The sequence below is a fragment of the Mycetomoellerius zeteki genome, unplaced genomic scaffold, assembly GCF_001594055.1.
Source record: "Mycetomoellerius zeteki isolate Tzet28-1 unplaced genomic scaffold, Tzet1.0 scaffold82, whole genome shotgun sequence".
In the NCBI taxonomy this organism is placed as follows: Eukaryota; Metazoa; Arthropoda; class Insecta; order Hymenoptera; family Formicidae; genus Mycetomoellerius; species Mycetomoellerius zeteki.
Window position 1 is genome coordinate 216,063 of NW_017257851.1, and position 23,306 is coordinate 239,368.

General features: G+C 31.4%; 1 protein-coding gene across 3 annotated transcripts; it reads right to left on the reverse strand.

Annotated features, from left to right (window-relative positions):
• Positions 1-238: 238 nt before the first annotated feature.
• On the reverse strand, positions 239-21,224 carry LOC108729950 (glycerophosphocholine phosphodiesterase GPCPD1). Of its 3 annotated transcripts, none has more exons than XM_018459346.1 (14): positions 20,982-21,224; positions 8,894-9,012; positions 8,568-8,770; positions 8,029-8,198; positions 7,701-7,885; positions 7,358-7,495; positions 7,171-7,281; positions 5,358-5,511; positions 4,924-5,077; positions 4,560-4,785; positions 2,551-2,706; positions 2,050-2,477; positions 1,775-1,916; positions 239-778 (listed from the first exon to the last, which is right to left on the reverse strand). In XM_018459346.1, the coding sequence occupies exons 2-14, from the start codon at positions 8,930-8,932 to the stop codon at positions 515-517; spliced, it is 2,370 nt and encodes a 789-aa protein (XP_018314848.1). In that variant the 5' UTR covers positions 8,933-9,012; positions 20,982-21,224; the 3' UTR covers positions 239-514. The 3 variants fall into 3 exon arrangements, with proteins under 3 accessions (XP_018314848.1, XP_018314850.1, XP_018314849.1); XM_018459348.1 differs by lacking the exon at positions 20,982-21,224 and adding an exon at positions 16,726-16,820; XM_018459347.1 differs by lacking the exon at positions 20,982-21,224 and adding an exon at positions 10,977-11,275.
• Between the last annotated feature and the right edge of the window lie 2,082 nt (positions 21,225-23,306).

Here is a 23,306-nt window from a genome sequence, read left to right on the forward strand (position 1 = left end):
AGAGTAAGTTGGATAATTTTTCTTCGCACATCACATTATATCGATATTTTAAAGCAATATAATCAATGTTATTCTGTAATCTGCAAATGGTGTAGGATTTACCAAAATCTATTTCTGCAAGTTTTATTATTATTGTTAGACATGGCTAGACTGAGCATTTTTTTTAGTATAGACCACAGTAAAGCAATAGGCTATATATATATTATATATATTATATATAGTCATATTTAAATCTAAATGTTGAATGCAGATAATGAGTTTTTTTGGAAAATCTCAGAACAACATTGATCATTTTGATTCCGGGTTGTTTATATGTAATCTGCATAACGATTCATATAAAAGTATTACAGATCTCAGAAGTACAGACGAATCCTCGGTAATATTTTAGCCCATCAATTACAGTGTATAGTGTAAATTAGAAAAAAGTTATCTCCCTGTCGCATAGCGTAGGATCTCTTTTACTGATACTTCTCCATCAAAACCATGAGAAGAAGGATTTTTTAAAAGAAAAGCATCAAGGACAATCCTTCGCCGCCTCGTCTTCCTCATAAAACTCAGGTAGAGGAGCCGGTTGTCCGCATATTACGCCAGAGACGCCGTTTGTTTTTACCGAATGACCGAAAGTATTCGCGCAGGCACTGAAATCCTTGGTTATTTCGTTAATTTCTATGCTCTCCTCGCAGTTGGTCGGCAACTTTATGTTTTGTACAGAATATATGCTATCGCCAGCAACATTGTTCTTCAAAGATGTCGTTGATGGTCGAGTCAAGTAATAATCCTAAAACATCAATATTATTCGAATTTACATTTCAAACTTTATACTTCTAGGTACATTTTATTTGGGTTTCAATATTCAGGTTCAATTATATATTAATAATGATAAAAAAAAATTGTGCGTTTTTCGAAGAAAATATAATGTCTCAAAAATACTATTCTTAGGTTTATTAAATTTTAATATATAAAATAAAAACATTAAAAAATATATATTTGTTAATTGTTTAATCTTTAAATTATTAATTTAATGAGAGAGGATTTGCAAGAATATGCTATATATTTTAAATGTTTTTATACAGGATTGCCACAAATTTTTCATCCCAAAATTCCCTGATATTTCCCTGATTTCCAGACAAAATTTTCCCTGACTTTCAATAATACATATTTTGAAAATTTTTTGTATTTTCATCCTGATTTGAAAATCCTAATGTTTTGTTGATAGAGCAATTTAACATAACAGTGTAAATTACTATTAATGTTGCTGACACTGCATTTAATTGTTAAATTAGTAGTATTTTTTGTCTTTTCCTTTTATGTATGAACACGATTCTTTTCCTCTTCCTCTCTTTCTCTTTGCTGCTATTTATTATCAATGAACAGCAGCAAGAGAAAGAGAGAAGAATATAAAGAACATAAATCAATGAATACAGTTTCTTTTTTATCAAAATTAAATCTTGTTTATTAAAATCTCAATCTGCTATCATAAAGGCTACTCTTCCCCCACTACGCGTTATCAAGTGGTAGCGCAAACCGCGAGAGCACATGAGGGCACGTAATTAAAATTGCGTGGCTGTGTTGTACGCATATTTTAAACTTCTTTACAGCCATTTTATTTTTCCAGAAAATTTTGCTAAATCCCTGACTTTTTCATAACTTCCCTGACCATTTTCAAATTCCCTGACTTTTCCATGACTTCCCTGGTTTCCCTGACTTGTGGCAACCCTGTTATATATATGTTACATAATTACACTTTTAACAATATCTGTTAAAAGATGATTACCTTATCCGTGTTAAGAGGAGAAGAAATTTGTGTTTGTGGTGTTTGACTGCAGTGTGCCAGGGCTATTAACTCTTTTTGACTTTCTCTAGCATCCACTAAGAATATACTCTCTTTCACTTCTTTCGCGTTATATTCATCGATTCTGAAAAGAACATTCAAAACATAAAATATATGTACACAAAGATTTCTCGAGTGAAACAATTATTATCTTAGTATCTCCAATCTGATTAAATTATTGACTTTTGAACTGGACTTGTATTCGCCATATTACTTACTTATCATATATGACCGCGTGCAAGCCGAGTTTCTTCAGATACTGGATAGTATCCTTATCATTGTTGTCATCTCCCCAGCAGAAGATAATTAATCCCGTGTCCTTGACTAACTTAACTTGAGACGGATCCCGAAGAATATCTTCAGTATGGACATTAATTCCTAAGATATCCGCGGCTAATGCGTGTCTCATGGCCATCGGTATGGTTTGACATCTTGGGTCGTGATAAGTAGGATACTTCGATGTAATGCCTTGTGTTAAAAATACCACTGGATATTTATTTTGTTTGAGACGGATCATTGCACAAATATCCGGATTGAACGAAGAAAACACGATTTTTCGATCACCCCCGTATTCTAATACCACTTTCAGAATAATATCTAGATACATGTTGAGATCAAAGGGATGATTGAGTTCAAATGTGCCATCCTGATGACAGACAGATTAACTCATTATTAACTGTTATTAAAAAGTATTATTATTAGAATTCTCCTATTCTTACCTTCAATTGCATAGTCCATTTAATTTCAATATTGCACCCAACGTGCTGCTCCAGTTCTTGCAGAACAGTTTGCAATGTAGGAAACGGTTGATGATCTTCCAAATCCTCGTCAAAGAATCTTGGATTCTTCTCACGACCTTCGGCTACATGATAAACCTGAAAGAAAAATCTTGCTAGTGAAATATATGTACATATATGATATTCGTTTAATCGTAAGAATCGATAAAGTGTAGATCATATCATCGTCGACATAATAAACGTTCAAAGCAAGAAAAAGCAATTATACTAGTTTTATGCAAATACATCTTGTCATTTCGTGCCGTTCGTGACATATTAGTTGCATGCTATGATCGACGAAATTATACAAGATGTGCTGGAAACATTTTGGGGAACTGAGCTGCCGGAGAATAAGTATAAGAAACAATTTAAAATGTGATATTTTCTCATTTCAACTCAGTCGTGAAATTCTATCCTTGCACTTTGAAAGAGGTTTACTTCAATGTGAGCATTTATATGTTGTCGTAGGGGGTGATTGACAATTTATTGAGAAGAGATACAGACGATCCGTCATCAACATACAATGATCACATACAATGATTCGTCTCAGAGAAGAGATACAGAATGTCTAGAAGCAAATTCATGAATGTTACTTTGGCTGTATTTTGCATTTGCGTAATGATTTTATATTGGACCAACTTGACCTGTTATAAGCTATCAGACTGAATGTTCATCGAATAACTTTGTTTCCGAAAACAATTTGCGACAATAAAGCAAATATCAAATTAATCGTGGCGCTCAGTTTGGTTTGTTTATTAGAGATTTCTGCTATCGAAAGACATATAAATCTCGTGAACAGCTGATATCAACCGAAATCCGTTTAAATATGTTGGTAAATTTTTTTATTCAAATTCATGTTTAAAGAAAGAGATAGATAAACATTCAATTTTAGCTTCTATGAAAAGCACAACATTGCGTATTGAGAAAGAACAGTTTCTCGTAATAGCAATAATATTCGAGATATTGGTGGATTTGATCGCTGGATAACTTTTGAAAAAACATGCAAGCCGAATGTATTATACATTTTCAGCGACGAGTTAGTTGGCGCAAGCGGTATAAAAGCTCACCAGTTTGTTAACCCCCTGCTCAGCTTTATCAACGAAATAGAGCACCTTACCCAACGAGTCCTTCGGGTAACAATAATCCTGTTGAATATTAAAAAATAGACAAGTACGAAAGAGCATGTCATTTCTGAATGTTGATGTGAACTGATGAACGTTTACGCACGACATACTCCTGCGTAGTAATCTACTTTTCTTTTATTATAATAGAGTAATCTACTTTTCCTTTATTAACATAACAAGCAAAACATTGATACGAAGCATTCCCATAAACATCCCATCGTCATTCAATTACTGTTGCATAAACAATCAGTGGATTTATTAATTAAGTTAACGGAAGATTGGTAATTAATGAAAATTCTTTTAGTTAGGAATTCAAGAATCAATCGCATAATTAGTGTCTAATATATGCATACAATTTAAAATATAATTAATACATTCTCTCTCTCTCTCTCTCTCTCTCTCTCTCTCTCTCTCTCTCTCTCGTCAGTATAGTTTTTTCTTTAAATCAGAACTTGAATTGCACCTATTTTTTTCCTAAATATTAAAAGATAAATACATTTTTTAATATGTTCTTCCATCGGCTTAATTAAACATATGTTCCAAGAACACAATATTAATCTCTAAACATAATTTAATATACATTCATGTTCTATAAATTAATTCATATAAAAGATACGACAAAACATAATAAAACATACAAATGTTTGTTCAAAACTATGAATTGTTAAACATATGAATTGCAATCATACTACTAATTATTAACAATATTTACATACATTATTACAATATAAATACAAAAACTAAATGTATAAATACGTTTAAAGATGCAAGAAATGAAAATGCACATGACATAAAAAAATATCTAAAGTCATCGTAATTAATTAATACCTTGAGTAGATGAAGCTGCTCTAAAGTAAGATCCTTGACTGGTATTTCCAGCATGTCCATAGCTTCTATCTGCTTTTTTCGCTTCATCGAGATGGATACGTAAAAGTCGTGGTAGATCACAGGTATAAGATCCTTCGATAGTTGAACATCAAATTCAACCATGTCCGCACCGTGATATGACGCGGTCTTCAAAGATGCGACTGTGTTCTCGCGTACATTAGCACAGCTGTAAAGATTTTAATCCCAAATTAGAATATATAGCATATACTAGAAAAAAATGGATATAAAATTATAAATATAAAAATATATCCAAAATTTTGATTGCACAGATAGATAAATAGTGTTTAGATATAAATCAACTCACTTCTTCGTTTCGAATTTGAAAGATGTGCCAAGTCCTCTGTGTCCTACATCTAAGCCTGACCAACGCTGCTCCCAGTGCTTCGCGTATGAGATGCTCATGTCCCATGGATGATCCGGTATTGGTTTTATGATAACATATTCCACCGTCAATTGGCCTGTAATGTAAAAGTTTGTTGCAGAGAAAACAATATACATAAGATTATAGTTTACAATGTTATGTCTCAATAAATTGATTAATTACGATTTTAAATCGCTACAACTTTGTGATAAATTTTCATGCAATCAATAAATATTATAGTTTAAATAGGATACAATTCGAACATTTGATATATTCAAGAATCCTATTTTTAAATCCTACAGTGATATCAATATTATTTAACAATGGAATAAAAATATTCTTACACATTCATTATTATTAGTATTTCTTTTACTTACCAATGGGTCTATGTTTTGTACTAGTAATTGGTACGGTCAGAAGTCCAACGCTAGGTTGTAAAGCACACGGCAAGATGTAGCTGAAACCAATGTGACTTGGTGGTTCTCCCGGGTAACACCTTGAACTGTACACGTAGTAGTCCACTAAGTACCCCTGGAAAAACAGTCTACTTAATGCTTCATTGAAAAGACCTTAATACTTTGAACAACACACATCAATGTTTCTTTCAATAAAGTTTTAGCTCATCTATTCTTCGTGCTTGCTTCAATATTAATCATGTTCTATGATTAAAAACAAGCAAATAAGAGCAAAAAATAAAATAATTTAATTTTCTGCTTTCAAAATAAGAATTTTGTTTCTTTCTTTGCTACAACAGACAATTTATAGCTTCAAAATTTGTTTGGTAATAAAATATTATATTAATACGCGAATATTCTTTCAGCATACATCCTATTATATGTAAACTAAGTTGCCTGAAGCTTCCGGCGTAGAAATTTTGAATCGTTGGTAGGCAAGAGCAACAAATTTCTGGTAATCTAACAATGAATCGGATTAATAATTGCTAAACGTTGTACACTGCCTGGTGACGCGTATTCCGCAACACCTGCCGAGATCAATGTTAAATTTCGACAGAGCGAAATAAAGATAAAGAGATTAGAAAGAGTCAGCAACGTTTGCAATTCGGATTCAGAAGATTCTGACAGCATAGATTCTGGCATTGGCCGCACAGCGGTGACACGTACGGTACAGAAGTCGGTCAGAGCTAGAAAATATTAATAGTATACTAAAAGGATATAGGAGTGATGGGAATCTCACCATTTTCGACGCACACAGATGGATATGAGATGTGATAGCGTTGATATCGCAACATTTGAGGAGTTTACGGAATGGCTGCGACTCGCGTAAATCGAAGAAACAACGGACATAAATATAAAGAAACGAAACAAAACTCGATCTATCTGGAATTCGCAACTATTTGTCAATCAATATATGTTTCGAGAGGAAATAAAAAATACACGAGACGATTTACGGGAGGCCAGCCGAAGGATGGGTCTGATAAGGTAAACGACAATCAAAACCATCATATCTCTGTGTGATGTCATGTGACACAGATGTAAAGTGGTAGACGATGCTTAGCATCGATACATCAGATTGTATGTTAGCATCATCATTTGCATCAGAGGTCTTGCTTTTGTACAAGTTGAACAGGTCGTCTTCGTGTTCCTTGGGACTGGACACCATGCGATCACGTCGCTGCTGGCATTTCCGAGAAGGGAGATAGCTGCTGGACAAGTTTAATTATCGTTTACCAAGTAATTCGAATAAGTCGCGCGAGAAGACGTGGCCAGCCTACTCGTGGTCTACTGAAAACTCACATGGTATGGTCAATGCGTATTCTTAGTGTGCTCAGCTCATTTTGTGAATCACATCACTAACCAGAAATTTATTGCTCTGCCGTGCCAACGATTTTCTTGTTCTCCATTCATTTCACACACGAGTTCCCCCGAGAATTTTGGTGCGTGTAATTTTGCGTAAGAGATTTCAAAGGGGAACGTCAATATATTTGATTTGATTTCATTGTAAAATCGAAATATCATATTGCACAAGTATTGAAGAAGCAGATGTAATATCTTTGGACGCATGAAATCTGACGCTTCAATCTGATATAGTTGAAGAATAAAAGACATCGCATTTGAAAATGTATGTAATATACTAAAATCGCAAGCAATGCAAGCAATAAATCCCAGCTTTTCACATAATAGTGTATATAATATAATGCCTTGTGATGAGATTATTTAAATGAAAACTTACGATTGTTTCAGGATACCGAACGGCAACATTGAAGAGTAAAAACTCGTCTTCATTGTAAGGGCGACCGAATTGCTCCTGGACCATCAATCTAGCCTCTTCATCATTCATCACCTGGGAAAAGACATAACTATTGTTTGACTTTACTTGTGACAATGATATAATAAAATATTTAAAAATTAACACCTACAGCAATTTCCGTAATACTAGTAAAGGGGGGTTGATCAACAATATCTTGTGTATCCATAGAAAGACTATCGTCTATACAGTCACCTCCAAACTGTTGCAATTCTAAAGAATTATGCCTAACTAGATTTACAGGTGTCATCTGTAATAAAAGTAAAATACTAATTATCATCTGTTTTGAAAATACTTTGTACAAAACCTTACTCTAGTATCTCTATTTTATATATTTAATTAATTTCTTATTTTAAAAGTAAACAGTTTATTCAGTTTCCCTTTTAAAATTAAAATGTTAGTTTTTTTATGTGAGTAGAAATACTAAACGACAGAAATAAGATTAAATATAATACCTTAATATGAATTTTTTTGTTTTGTAGCCGATTCTTCCACAGTTTAACAGGATTGTTAAAAAGTTTAAATTGTATCACAGTTTCATCTGTCAGCCAACCTCGTTCGATTTTGCAGTAATTATTATGATAGCCAAATTTATCAGGATCTGGCAATGTATCATTGTCAGATCCAAAATTGCTTGGTGCTGTAAAATAATTGATTTGATCAATTAATGTATACATTGGTTACATTGTGAAATATTTTAAGGACATACTGTATTATTCTCCAAAACATTCCTAGCATATATTATAATTTTAGTCATAAAAAATATGATCAATAAAAACATACTGTTTTTCCCAATTAACCGTGGTGTCATATGGGTTTCCCATCTGCGAATAATCAGAGTTTTGGCCGAATTTTTAGTGCCGTTTGATTGGCAAATGACAGCTATAAAATATCGAAACTCTATATTTGCGTCAATGGGAAGAGCAACCTTCTGCGAGAATATTTGTCCATCACTGGAATATATCAATATTATAAATCATGATGTAGTAAGCATAATAAAAATGATTAATGTCTTTATAACTTGAAAAAAAAGAACAAATGTTTTAAACAAATATTTGTAAAGTACATATCATATATTTAAGTATAAATACTTATGCCTGTACATTTCCTTCTTATTTCTTTCAAATTATAGAATAAAATTAATTGCTTTAAGTTATTAATAGTATTCAATACAAATTAATATAATATATAGGATGTTCAAGATATAAATCTTTTTATACGTAAAAAGAAAAGAAAAACGGAGAAAAGAAAGAAAAGATTTTGTAAAACTTTCACAATTCAGAAAAAAAAAAACAATATTTCTTTATACTATATATACTCACTCTTCAAATATACCGTCAGCTGCATTGTCTCCATCTTCTTCGCCATAAAAATCCCCACTACTGTTACTATCTAATACTACAGGAGACTCCCTGTGACTACTATGTTCTTGTGACATTAGGATGGCCTGATTGTGATTCCAGGCACCTAACTCAGGTAAATTTCCAACCACGTAGACCACTTCACTTTTCTCCAGGTTAGGTACCTTTAGATTTAAAGCAAGTTATTTAAATGCAGGTAAAGATATACATTTTTGTCCTTTTTAAACTGAAATTTTTGGAAATATATTATAAAAGAGTATTGAAAAAAAAATTTCAGCAAACATTACCTGGACTCTAAAAATCCAGTCTCTTTTAGACCCCCTCATCTTAGAACTTTCTTCGACCGCCACTTCGATGATGATAAACTCACGTGGTGGTTATTCGATTTTCCTCTTATTTCTTCACCCTTAAAAAAAAGTATATGCAATGCATATTACTGTATGCTTTTTTTTAGATTATGTTCAAAATTCTTTACATTTCAAAACACATATTACATATATAGTTCAGATTATAGACTTTTTATTATTTTTTATTTACTCAATAATTTAGTTATGAATACTCAAATATAACATATAATTCATAATTTGTGACTATGAATATTTACAACATTCTTATAATTCAAAAATTTCGTACAATTATTTAAAATGGATTAATTATTTAATCTGGAAAGGACTAACAAGGATAAAAATAATAAATATCTTTAATCGTTTGCCTAATTTTACAACATTATTATAATAAAATGGTTATTATATAATCTTTCATGTCTGTAACAATTTTGCAATATATTAATGATTATACAAATCAATTAAAATATATTCTGTACATTGTAAAAATTGAAATTCTGAGAAAAAAAATTCAATTGAAAAATCAAAATTTTGTACATTGAAAAAGACTCATTAAATAAACAATAATAAGCAATAAGCAACAATAATAAACAAATAAATAAACAATAAATAAGATATACTCAGAAAAGTGTCTGAGATATCCCATGAAAGATTCCTATAGTGAATCTAGTAAATTAATATGATTAAGCAGCGATAAATATTTTATGATGCAAGTCAGGGTAAAGTTACTTATCACATTTCACTTTTTAGCCTCTCACTTAAATTTCATTTAAACACCCTCTGTAAATTATTTGACTAATAAACAATTCCATTATAAATATGTCAAAATATATAAATAACCAAAATAATTAAATTTGTGTATATTTTTTCAGAACAATTATTTTCAAAATGACTTTTCAGATGGCACTAAAATATTTGTGAAAAAATTCTAGATTAGAGAATGTTCCTCACAGTGAAACAACAAATTCATTTTATTCCCTTAAATACTCTTGAAGCAAAAATCTCATTTATACATATAAGAGATTTGTTTCTTGTAGCTGTCTGTAATTACGATGAAACAGATATGTAATTAGACCCTAGAAAGAACAAAAGAAACAAGATGAGAGATACAGAAGGTTCAGCTGCAAAAAAAAAAGAGCAAACCTAGCTACAAATTCATTTTATTTCCTCAAATACTCTTGGAGTAAAAATATCATTGATATAAAAGGCCTGTTCCTTTTTGTAGCTGTATTATTTTTTATTATCTATGACGATTATTAAGACGAAAGATATGTAATTGGACGTTAAAGAGAATAAAGAGACAAGGTGAGAGGTACAAAAAATTCAGAAAAAGCCTTTCGCGTTGACGTGGCTGTCTCGTGAGATCGCGCGATGTGACAATTTTTGTCCCAATGCAATTCACGGTCAAGGTTTCTACCTCGATATTATCAGCACGCGACGACGCAAAATGAACACAAAGAACGATAATTGGATTGGTCAGTGGACTTTCTCCGCGGAAGCGTGGCAATTTAACGATCGAAGGAAATATCGCTCGTACGTGCGCTCGCGTGTGTGTTTCCTTTCGCGAAACAGCTTCTGTTTTTTTTTGCTCTGAAGATACGTGCTCAGGGATACTCTCTCCGAGAGTAATATCGGACAACGGTGTATTTATTATTATTCAGAAACTCGAGGCTGAAGATAGAATTTCTTCTGGAATCTAACCGCTGATTTGGAGCTTCGCGGAGCGAATTCTCGCCGCAAGATTTTTGCTAATAGAACGAATTTTACTTTGTACCCAACGGTGACGGAAGTCCGTCGAAGCAGAAGGAAAAAAGACGAAGGTCTCCGCTCTCCGATTATCGACTGACACGCCGCATAAACTCAGCTCAGACGTGTGTTTTGCTTTTCGAGAGCGACTCTCTATCTCTTTCGACGGACGTTTTATTTTTTCCAGAGATTGACCTTAGAACGTCTTGCGAGGATTCCCTTCTCGTCGTGATATCGCTCGGGAAACACATGTTATTCTAACAATGAACACGTTACTTACGACGTGGAAGAGTCTCGACTCTTGACAGTCCCGTTTTCAGGAGACTCTCAACCGTCTTTGCGCGACTTCGTCGCCGTTTGTCGCCGTTCGCGACGACTCGCGTTATTTAACGAACGCCTGTGATAGTCGTCGGATGCTTCGTGGTACTCGACATAATCGTGACACGATCGTAGCCTTGGTCCCGCACAAAATTAAATGCACCACACACACACGACGTGCTGGCATGGAACTGTCAGTGATGGCGGACGACAACACGATGCACGCCGATATGCGAAACTTCGTTCCGCTTCTGCAGTCTGCTGGCTTCTGCTTCGCTCATACCCTTCATACTATCGTGGATTGCGACCTGCGACTACAGGACGCTGATAGGAGTAGGATTGGTAGGAAGGGCGTTCGAGCTCCAATAGAAAACTTCGTTCCGAGAAAGGAGAAATGTTTTGCCCGTTGAAGTCCCTAGAATTCATAATCCCTGCTATCGGATGCCGTATGAATTCCCTATTAGGCGCCAAAAATTAATCGTTTAGCGCACCGTGTTATTCGCATTTTGTAATCGAACATTTAAAAACATTAGATTGTTAAAAGTCAGCTTTATTTATGTTCATTTCTACCAATGTAGATTAACTTTAATCTCAGTTTAATTTATTTAAGTATAGATACTTAAATACATCATGGTCTATAATAATTGAGGGAATGGACGGAATAAAGGCACAATTCTACTTCGGCCCTTTTTCTAGCAATTAGCTTTTTCATGTAATATTGATCGTAATAGAAAAGTATTGTAACATGTAACTTCTTAAAGGCATTACATAAATTCATTCGATACTGTACTCATTTGTGTATAATAAAAAAGTAGCAAGTTATTTTAATTTTTATTAATATCAAGATTTTACAATTAGGCCTTTATTCCACCCATCCCCTTAATTGATTTTATTAAATTTATATAACAATTTAATAGTAATTGATTTATATCTCGATTTAATTTATTTAAGTAAGTTTAAAATGTCCCTCTTACGAGAAGTCCGCAGAAAAGATTGTCACCCATACAGCACCGAAAGTTTTCAGAAATATCTCAGAAATACTTCAACTGAAAACATTTCATAAAGATTGCAAAATATGTCTACAACATTTCTGAGACAGCTTTGGAATAGTAAAATGTCCGCGATTCTTGCACATGAAACCTTGTTGAAAGATTGATGAAATGTTACAGAAAGAATCTGCAATCTTTTTGAAATATTACCAAAAAGTTTTCAGCTATTTTTAGTACTTCAAAAATGATATTTAAATATATACTTGATTGATACTTAAATAATATTTAAGTTTATTATGTCGACATAATAAATTTAAATATTATTTAAGTATCAATTAAACATATATTTAAATATCATTTCTGAAGTACATAAAATTTATTAAGAGTTTTGTAATCTGTTTACAGATTACAAACTTATTGAAATAAACTTAAAGTATTTCTCAAAAATGGTAATTATATCGCCAACTAATTTTGATTAATTAATCACATTATATGTATAAGCACATACTATATACATAATCACTAGAAAAATAAAAAGTCGCTTACATCTGCAGTTTCCACACAATATCATTATTCATATATAAAAGTTTTTCGCAATTAAAGTAGAACAACTCACGATAACATCAAAATCACATTAAACTGAATCTTGATTGATCAAAAAATGACTTTTAATAAACATTTTGGAGTCATTTTAACATCATGATGATTTTTTGTTTTGTTTAAGTATGTTTTTCAATTTATTGTATATGATAGATTTTAGAAACATTTCTGTTAAAACATTTCATATGACATATTGCAGAATACTTTCAAAATTGTTGCATATGAGATGTGAAAGGTTGAAACATTTTTGAAAATTTTCCCCAACAATCGGTGCTGTATGGGCACTCTAATTTGAGTGAATAATACTCATATAAGTTACGATTGAGTAAATTTTTCACTCAAATTTTTAAAACGGCTGCGTAATTCCTAAGGTCTATTTTCATTTTGATTTAGATTTTAAAACGAGGATCCGATTGTCGCAGAGCTTCAACAGATAGCATGCTCTTTCTCTCTCTCTCTCTCTTTTTCCGTAAGAGACTAAAGATACATATTTTAAATTTTAACTTTACTTTAGATCCGTCGGAACCAACAATACTTTTATTTTAAACAAGACTTAAAACTCACTTTGTCTCGTTTTAAAGCGAAAAAGTTTCAAGCCTTGCTTAAAATCAAATCGTTGGTGCAAGCGGACCTTAAACAAATTAAATAGAGATATAAATCAATTCATTTTATGTTTTTGACAGTATAATTTTGTTCAAGAATTTATTCATCTTAGAAAATCCAACTTTAGGGCTGCGTTCGGGAAAACGCTATCAGACGCTATTAGCGCTATTTGTGTATAATGCTTCTATTGATTCTATCTTCATTCTTCGATCGTCGTCCACTAAACGTGAAACAAGAATAGCATGACACAGTCAGCGCTGATAGCGTCTTCCCGAACCCAGCCATATACTCGCTTACTGGACTCTTTATGTTCTTTTCCAGATAATTCTTACTTACGAGTCAATGCAGCTCCGCCGTGGCCCCCTGTCGGCGGAAATGCGTTCTACTCGTGGAAACTCTAAAATTTGACATGATGTATAAGGGATAATTAATGATTCATTGCATGAATTTAGGCGTTTATCGGGAAATTGACATACCTATATAATGTAAAATTACTTACGAGTAATATTCTGCTTTGAAATACATAATATACATATAACGATACATATATATATGTTATGAAGTCATTAATGATTTATTTTACCACATAAATTTAGGCGCTTCATTGGAGCATATATAGGAAATGTACATTTCGGTATGTGCATAAATTCACGTATAAGGTACTAAATTACTATTAATTGATTCCATATATATATATATATACATCAAATTTCAAAATATGTACGCTACACATATATAATTATAAATAGAAATCTATTCTGAAATATAACATGAATACAGATCATCTAAGGTGAACTCGAAACATTTATAGAAATTATTATACGAAATATTTATTGTAAATGTTGTAGTAAATGCTATGAAAATACTTAATGAGACATTATAATTCGAGTAAAAGATACTTATTAGAAATATTTATTCATATTCATCGTAAATATTATATAAAATATTTAGTCTATATTTTAATAATATTTCGAATAAAGCTTTATATAAAATATGTATGAAATATCGATATAATATTTAAAAAAATAAATATTAATAAATATTTATCATAAATATTTTGTGCTGTTTGAGTAAAGCATTTGACCTAGAAATGTTTAACTAAAATTAAGATAATTAGCGACGTATTTAGAAAAAAACGTATTTAGATAAGAGCATATATGTATAAGGTTAAAACAAAACAATAACTAATTATTTCTGTCCAATTTTAACAAAGTCTCCGAGCTTATTTTCTCTGAACACGTAAAACAATTTGAAAAATTATATTATATTTAGAGTATATACGATTGTTTTTCTAAGCTACATTATATTATTCTTACAAATCATTCAAATTTCTTTTATTAGTTATTTAATAGTTGCCGACCTCTTAGAGATTTCTGCGGTGTAGAAACGAACTGAAACGAACACACATAGTACATTTTATTCGAGGGATATATTCTGGGAACGTTTTAGGATATACGATGTCCTTTGGACGTTTATAGGGACATCCCTCGAAGATATATTGTATAGGAAGAGTTTCTTGAAATTATTTGATTCCATTTGCTAGAAAAAAGTTAATGTTAACGTTCAACAGAAATACTTTTTTTACAAAAATTATTTCTCGTGACAGCAAAAATAACAAACGTTTCAAAATTGTATGTATTAAGTGGAACGAGCAATCGCTACGTATATTCAAACAGGATAACGTTATCGGCATGCAACAATCAGCGATATGAAACAGTGTAATGTTGTACTTATTTCGTACATAAAAATACACTCATGCTACAAAAATGTTAAAAGAAGATATTTTTGAAAAAAAAGTAAAGCGTTCTCGCATTACAATCTGTATTAATGCTTTATATCTGGCACATGATCGATCCGCATGTTTTTAATATTTTCCGATATGCAATGTATGCAATCTCTCTGAAAACCCAGAATATAAAAAAAAATAAAAGTTTTCTGATAGGTGTTCTTATAAATTAAGTAAAAAACATTTATATAAGATTTTACTTTTATGAAACAAAAGAGAATTCGGGACGAGCCAACGTTATGTATAATAACACTCTTTTACATAATTTTTTAAGAATAAATAAATAAATGCATAATAAATAGTTTAAGCTTAAAGATTTAAGTTCTGCCCCAAGCAGAACAACAAGTCACGGTAACGTCAAAATGACATTAAAATGAATCGGAAATGATTGAAAAATGACTTTTAATGATCATTTTGGAGTAATTTTGACATCATTTTGATATCATAATGACTTGTTGTTCTGCTTGGGACATCTCTTTCTTTCTAAAATAAAAAATTAATTCTTACACATGCGTATATAAAGACAACAGTCCTTATCCGGCCGATATTTATTGCGATATAGGTAAATAAAATAGGAGTGTGATGAATATATTGAACCAAGACTTCATTTATTATGCATGATGCCCTCGTAACGCGTCTACGAATGTGACGTCGCGAGTTAGTTTGCACAACGCGAGCGGTTTGCTCGGTATGCTCTACCGATCTAAATAGAAAGAGCATCAAAATGCCGCGGATCAAATCGGAGCGAGATACCAACTGCGGCCGCGTAGCGTAGCGTGTGTGCTTGCGTGATAAGAGCGTATCGAATTATGAGCGAGGGGGCCAAAAGTGGGATGAAGAAGGATCATTAAGGTCACGTGACATTTCTGTGAAACGTTTCCTGGATATTCTGTAGAAAATCTAATAAGACAGGAAAGTTCCCTCCTCCCGTCTTATCTTGAACTTCCCCGATAATATACGTTGAAATCACTTAGAAAGTTTAGATTTCCACAAACAGAAACGCAACAAACATCTAGAGACATTTCCTTTTTCGTGAATAATATTGAAATAGATAATCAAAATATCAGGAAAAGACAAAGAAAAGCTTTTTTTTACATAACGATATTTGGGATATTCCAATTTCATCTTTGTGAAATTCTTTGGATTATATCACAGTTGAAAAATTTATTTTAATATAAATTTAATACATTTTTCGTGTCTCAAACCACTGAAATTTTTGTGTTAACTTAATACGAGATGAATATATACTAGAAAGTAATACAAATATTATGTCCCATACAGCACAGAATTTGCAGTATCCCTACAAAATCACTGCAATGTTGCAGCAGTGTTGCTGCAATTTTTGTGCAATTTTGTGCTGTAGGGGGTAAAAGTAATTGTTAATTTGGCTCAATTAGAATAAATCAATAAATAAAAGAAGGGCTACGAGCCAATTATACTGTAAGATATTTAATAACCGTACATATACGTTTCGACACCGATCGGGTCATTTTCAATGTGAACACAAAACCATTACAAATCTCAGAGTATTCGGTAACATTATAATATCCAGTAAAACGTTGATAATTTTATTTTCCCTATTATCGTGCTGTCCATATTTAGCATCACTTGACAGATGTAAAAGTGAACTCATCTCACTTCTTCTCTACAATCTTACAAATAATTCGAAATAATGACCTGGCATAGCGTTACGGTTTAAAAGTGTTGTATTTTATAATTATATTTATATATACCTTAATTTATCGTGATGATGTGCGTCAAACGCCGAGAAAAAAACACAGAATTAACCAAGTTACGTATAAAACAAGCAATGATACATTGGAAAAACACAAGTATCCCTTAAGCCGTAATCACACTACAGGCTCCCGACTCTGACTCGACTGCCAACTCTGACTGCCGGCCTATAATGAACCAATAATAATGAGATTGATTTATTGTTATTGGTCCATTATGGGTCGGCAGTCAGAGTTGGCAGTCGAGTCAGAGTCGGGAGCCTGTAGTGTGATTACAACTTTACGGTATCAGGCTACGTTATGATAAAAAAAAAACATTGAAACAAAGAGAAGACAGAATTTGGAAGGGGTAGAGGACAAGGTTAGGAAGGAGAAAGAGATTGAATAATGTTTAGATATGATTCTGGCAGAGAATCTGTATCATTTTTTTATTTATCCCATGCTTTTGTCTCTTGATGTGAACCATCTCCGATATTAATCTCTTATTATAAGAATTTGTAAAAGGTTAACATAAAATATATAACAGTTTAACATCATTTGAAAATTGTAGAAACATATCTCTTTAGTAAAATTAATATTTATAATATGTTATAAATTAGTATTTTATTCATTTATCTTAGAATTTACGTTTTAAATTTACATTACGTTTTAAAACTACATTATTTTTATGTTATTGGTTCATTTACTCACAAATTATTTTAATTCTAAGAAATAAATGTCAATTTAACACAAAATATTTAAATAATACCACATTACATTGTTATGTTAAAAATTCATAAAATACAACACAATAATTTTAACTAGGACTATAGTTTTAATACATATATTTTTTGTTATGATGTCATGTAAAAACAACAAATTGAAAACGTAAAAATATTACAAATTGACTTTTAATTAATATACTCAAAGAATATTCATTATATTTTACGAATTTAATATTCATATTTGAAGTGTTTTTGATTTCACGACGAAGCATTGTATTGTTCGAGATCCTCATTAATTTTCGCATTTGTTAGCATCAACTATTTAAATAATCGATTCATCAATGACGTCTGTAAATGTTTATCATTCTTTTTTATAGGATGTAGTGGTATGTCCTAGTCATTGCGATTGATTAAGCGCATTACGATCGCTTTCAAGAACAATTTATCACCATTTACGCATTATCCTGACGTCTAAATAATATTTATCGACATACCGTTACGCGCATCGGTTTTACGTCAAGTGTCGGATTAATTGCGGGCACGACATGGCGAGATTGTATTTTTCGCGAATGCAACTAACGAGTTATATTGCACAAATACGTCAGATATCGGTAACTTTGAGCCCGTCAGCCGACGCAACGAATAAACACGTTTAATTGCATGTTTTCGAGATATTAACATCTTGCTTGTCAATGATAGTCACAACGACATAATTAAAAAAGACGAGTTAATCACATGTTTACTGTTATGCACATTGCTGCACGTACAAAATATCATTTTATAACAGCAGAAATAACACAGTAAAGACAAATATTAACACAATATATTTGTGTATAAACAACAAGCGAAAAAAATATAAGCCGCGAGAAATTGCCAATATTTTCCTTGGCATTTTTTACGTTGTTAAATGCGAACATATCAAAATCCCCGACCAATTCTATAATAGTGTATACAAGATGTTTTATGTTACACAAGCGATTCAAAATAAGAGGGGCTTGTTGATTTTAAATAATAGATAGCAGGTAAGCTTCTTTAATTAGATTCTTGATTACTTAACAGAGGATCTTTGATTCTCGTGATCATTCTTATCAATGTTGGTTTTGATATTATCTTAAACAATTCTTTTTGTTTTATTCGAAAATATTGTTAAAGACCTGCGTAAAATTTTACATTCTAGGTATCTTTATGAAATTTTTTGCATCGAATTTTTTTAGTGAAAGAGGAAAAAGAAAGAAAGAAGAAACTTAGCAAAATATAAAATATTCGAAATATTTATCTTCAGACTATTATCGTTATGTGTTCGCTACTCTTTTTAAAATGAACTTTTTATTTCAACCTTATGTATTCTTTGTTTGTGACTTGATATGTTAAAACTATTGTTTTGTTTTTTGGATCCACTTGTGAAACTTGCAAAATTTTGCAAATTTAAAATTGTAATATAAATTGCAACGGCCTACGATATTCGTCTATAAAAGTTTCTTTTTTTATTATTGTCTAATGATATGATTACTTTCTGTACTTAAAACATAAGTTCACGATATTGTTTGTAAAATTAGTAGTGGATTTCAGCCATGACATCTTGAGTTATACCACAGTTGCAGATGGTACATACAAAAAGAATGGATATAATAAAAAGTTTTGAGTTGAAACTATTATAGTTTCCATCTATTAACTTGTCTAGAAAGTTTTTTTAATAAATGATTTTGCTGGAAAGTTTTACCAATTGTGTGTGTGCGATTTTTATTTTATTAGGTAAAAGATATATTTTTTAGATAAATTTCTTTTTAGGTAAATACATTTTTTGGAGATTTTGAAATGCCTATTGTATAACTATTCATTGTATACAAGTCCGAGAGACTTGAAAGACCACCTATGACAAGACAGACCCTAAGAAAATTGATGATTGAAAGATTGTATAATTAAAAGGCATCTAAGCAATCTCATTTACGAAAAAAAACCTGAAATGCAACCGCATTATCTAAACACAATTGAAATTTCTTACATTCAATATTTTTGTAGAATGCTTCAGAGAATTTTTTTTCCCTCTTCTTTTTCAACAAAAATATTTTAACACACAGAAACATACCGACATAGAATTTATGTTCGAAACTTTCCTTCTCTAGCTTTTCAAATATTTCCTCCAAATTCTTTCATAGCGTGAAAACAACAAATATCATTTTTTAAAAATGATAGAATTAGATAAAAAGAAGAAATGTTAAGATGATCAAATCCTATTTTTCATTTATAAATATTTTATCATTCGATAATTTTCCTATCTTCTCAGGATTATCAAGATTAAATTTATTTGTCGATAAAGAAAGATTTCTTTATTTAAGTTTTAGTATATTTTTAAATGTGATACGCGTGTTTTATGATCACATTACATAAGAATTTTTTCTTTTTAATAAAAATTAAGATAGATTTATATCGATATTATGCCTTGTTAATCGAATTAAATAAGTTATCTACATAAACTAATTTAATTATTGTTTTAATATAAATATGTATCTATCTATAAAGTGTTACATATATCTAGGTAAATATTTAATTAAAACATAATTACTAGACGAAAGAATTAAATATTTATTTTCATATTTGTTTTATTTTAGAGAAAGTATAAATTGGAGCGATTTTCTTTCAGGATGGAATTATAAATCTCGAATATGTTTCTATCATTCTTAGTCACATTAAACGAAGAATTTGAGAATGAACACGGATATCCATTATTCATATTTATCTCGTAATTAGGTGGATGACACGTCGGGGATTTTAGAACATGATGTTACGTAGCAGTCAGATGATACAGTTGGGAAAGTTGTTTATACAACGATCAGCTGCAGACAGGCAAGCTATTTTCTCATGACAGTTCAAAGTCCAAAGTTTCACGAGGAAGGCTGCGTTCGGAAATATCACCCGAATGCCTCTGTGTATCGTTTTATCCTTGATGTTCACCCAATATTAAATAAGGATAAGATGATACACGAAAGCACCCAGATGATGTTTCCGAACGCAAAAGAATTCGTCCGCTCTCGTATTTATAGCGCGTCAAAAATTGCCTATTCGAAACTTAACTGACTCATCGAAGCGTGACAAGCGTAATAAATTCTATTCTTTGTGCAGTTTTATGTGCCTCTTTTTCAATATAATTTTTATAAAGGTATACGGGAAAAGAAGAGACAGAGATATGCCAACACATAGAAGAAAACTAAATTTTAACAAATATTTGTTTGAACAATACTACCTTGTAATGTTTATTTACGATAAATAAATATTTATTAAATAAAAAAATGATAATTAAATTAAATTAATGGTTCTTGCACCAAATAAATATATATAGTATTTACATTTTTAGTAAATATTCGGCTATTACCATTCAAATAATATTTATTAAAATTTAGTACATTTTTCTCCCCGTAAAGATTGTCGCTCGATCTTTCGAATACTGATCGATATTCCGAGAATATGTCGTATTCTCTCAATTGTCCCTTCAATGTTCCCTAATTGTTCTTTTCTCGCGTTCCGATAGCTTCTTTATTCGATTTCTACACTCACCTGTAGAAAGGTCCGCGCACGTGCTATCTTCCGTCAGGCTGCATTGCGCACCGGGCTGCGACACTACAATCGATCATCGCCGATCTCTTCGATCCATCGCGTCGATGTCCGAGTTTCTATTTTTCGAAAACGAATCAGTTTGTCTCTCGGTCAGAATATCGCGAATCGCAAATAAATGTAAAAAAAAAGAAGGAAGATAAAACGGATAATCGGTTCTTTCGAACGTACGTTCCAATGCGCGCGAATGCTCGAATACTACTAGTTTTCGCTCCTCAATCGCTTCGCTCGAACGCTTGGCATTCTGTTTCCCTTCTACTACTCTCCTCTTCGGTCACGTCATAACATTGATATAGTTCTGCACTGCCTGAGAAAAAAATTTTTAATATTTGTGATTATTGCATGGTAAAATAATTAATGATTAGGAGCTCCAATTTTATAGTTATTACTCCGTAATGTTTATTATATTTATTATTATTACTAATATTATGGAATAATAAACTATAAAATTATATAATCGTTTATGTGTAACTTTATAATTTTTTACGACTATAAAAAGTTATAGTTAGAAGTTTAAATTTTATAATTATTATTATATTTATATCTCTGTACATATATATATCAAAAAGAATATTATAATTTTCTTCGAAAACAAATATAAAATTATTTTATAAAAAATTTTTAGAGACATATATTCTTTTTGATATACATATAGAACTACAAATATAATAATTATTATTACTAATATTACAATAATAATAACTATAATAAAATAGAGTTTCTAATTTTTACCAAGCAATTATAGTTACAAATACTAAAAAACTTTTCTCTGTAAGGCTAATGTTACATTTGTTCGGTTTGCTATATCACAAATTTTTGTCAATAAAAAGTCTATTGATTGGCTGTAGAATAGGGACATATTTTCCATCCTGCAACCAATTAACGCGTTTGAAAAATTTATTGTACGACAAAAATGGACAAATATAATATTAGCCTAATAGCGTATTCAATTTGCTGACTCGATCTGAGTCCGAGTCAATGATCTGTTTTTTCATTTCTTGCACTTAGCTCTTCTTTCGCAGTTAAAAAGAACGGACTATCAATTCAAAGTTGGGATGAGTCAACAGATCGAGTACGCTATTTATAGTCTAAGTATATCTATAGAAATAACTAAGGGCCGCGTTTAGAGGAATTTCTCGGCACTAGCACCGAATGATATTGTCAAAGAAGTTCCGGTATTACGAAAATATCGGGATACCCCTCTTGGAATCGTGAACGTCGATATATTGATGTCTCCAGTCGGAAAAAAGACCTGATACTTGGGTGATATCTTGGTACCGGATTGTACACTTCGATTGTATCGCGTGTCGTCATTAAAATACTTATGTAACCGCACACTTTCAGGTTTTGGCTCCGGGAACAGATGAGATCGGAGTTAGAGCGATAATTCCGATAAGTTCTATTGTCCTCTTGCAGCTGTACACTTCGATATGCTTATTTACGACATGTTTATTTTTCAGCTTGCTCGGCACTTATCGACAGAAAAAATTCCGCAATAAGTCACATTTTATCTTCTCTTTACACATTTTATTTGCGCGATAAATGTTGATAGCAGGTTCGCTCTTAGTGCCCTCTTGCGCGTTTGATTATTTACATATATCTATGGTTTTAGGAAATTACGAAACCGTGTCAATATCTTAAGATTGTTATGAAAAAAAATGTAGAGTGAGACATGATATGAGTCACTTTCCTTGAACCTAATCATTTCTGATTATTAATCGTTAATTGGACATTTTAATATTCTTCTTTGATTTGCTGATAGTAGTGATTAACAACTGAAAGTGTTAATCACAACACACTTCACATATTCTTGTCTTTTTCTTTGCATGACTAAATCATTGACCAAACTTTATCTCGCAAAAGAATCGTTTTAATAAACTTGAAAAATTAGCTTATTATTATTAACAGGCTAAAAATTGAACAGGTATATATATATATATATATATTTTATATTTTAGCGCTTATGCCGTATTAAAGTTGTTAATAGTTTTATTATTTTTAACAACAATAAGCAACAGAATATTCATCATGACAATAAAAATGGAAATATTATATTAAGTATATATCGTGTGATTGAAATTAGAACTTATGCCGTATTAAAGTTGTTAATAGTTTTATTATTTTTAACAACAATAAGCAACAGAATATTCATCATGACAATAAAAATGGAAATATTATATTAAGTATATATCGTGTGATTGAAAATATACGTTTCGAAGAAAGTATTTTATCGTTCGATAAATGGGTTACTCTGTAACCAAGATACTC

Bases quoted from the DNA above. Each gene is read 5' to 3' on its own strand.
- LOC108729950 (XM_018459346.1), bottom strand. From the start codon at position 8,932: ATGAGGGGGTCTAAAAGAGACTGGATTTTTAGAGTCCAG. The intron at 8,771-8,893 runs GTAATGTTTGCT...TTAAATCTAAAG, and splicing joins ACTGGATTTTTAGAGTCCAG to GTACCTAACCTGGAGAAAAG. The intron at 8,199-8,567 runs GTGAGTATATAT...GATATATTCCAG, and splicing joins GCTGACGGTATATTTGAAGA to TGATGGACAAATATTCTCGC.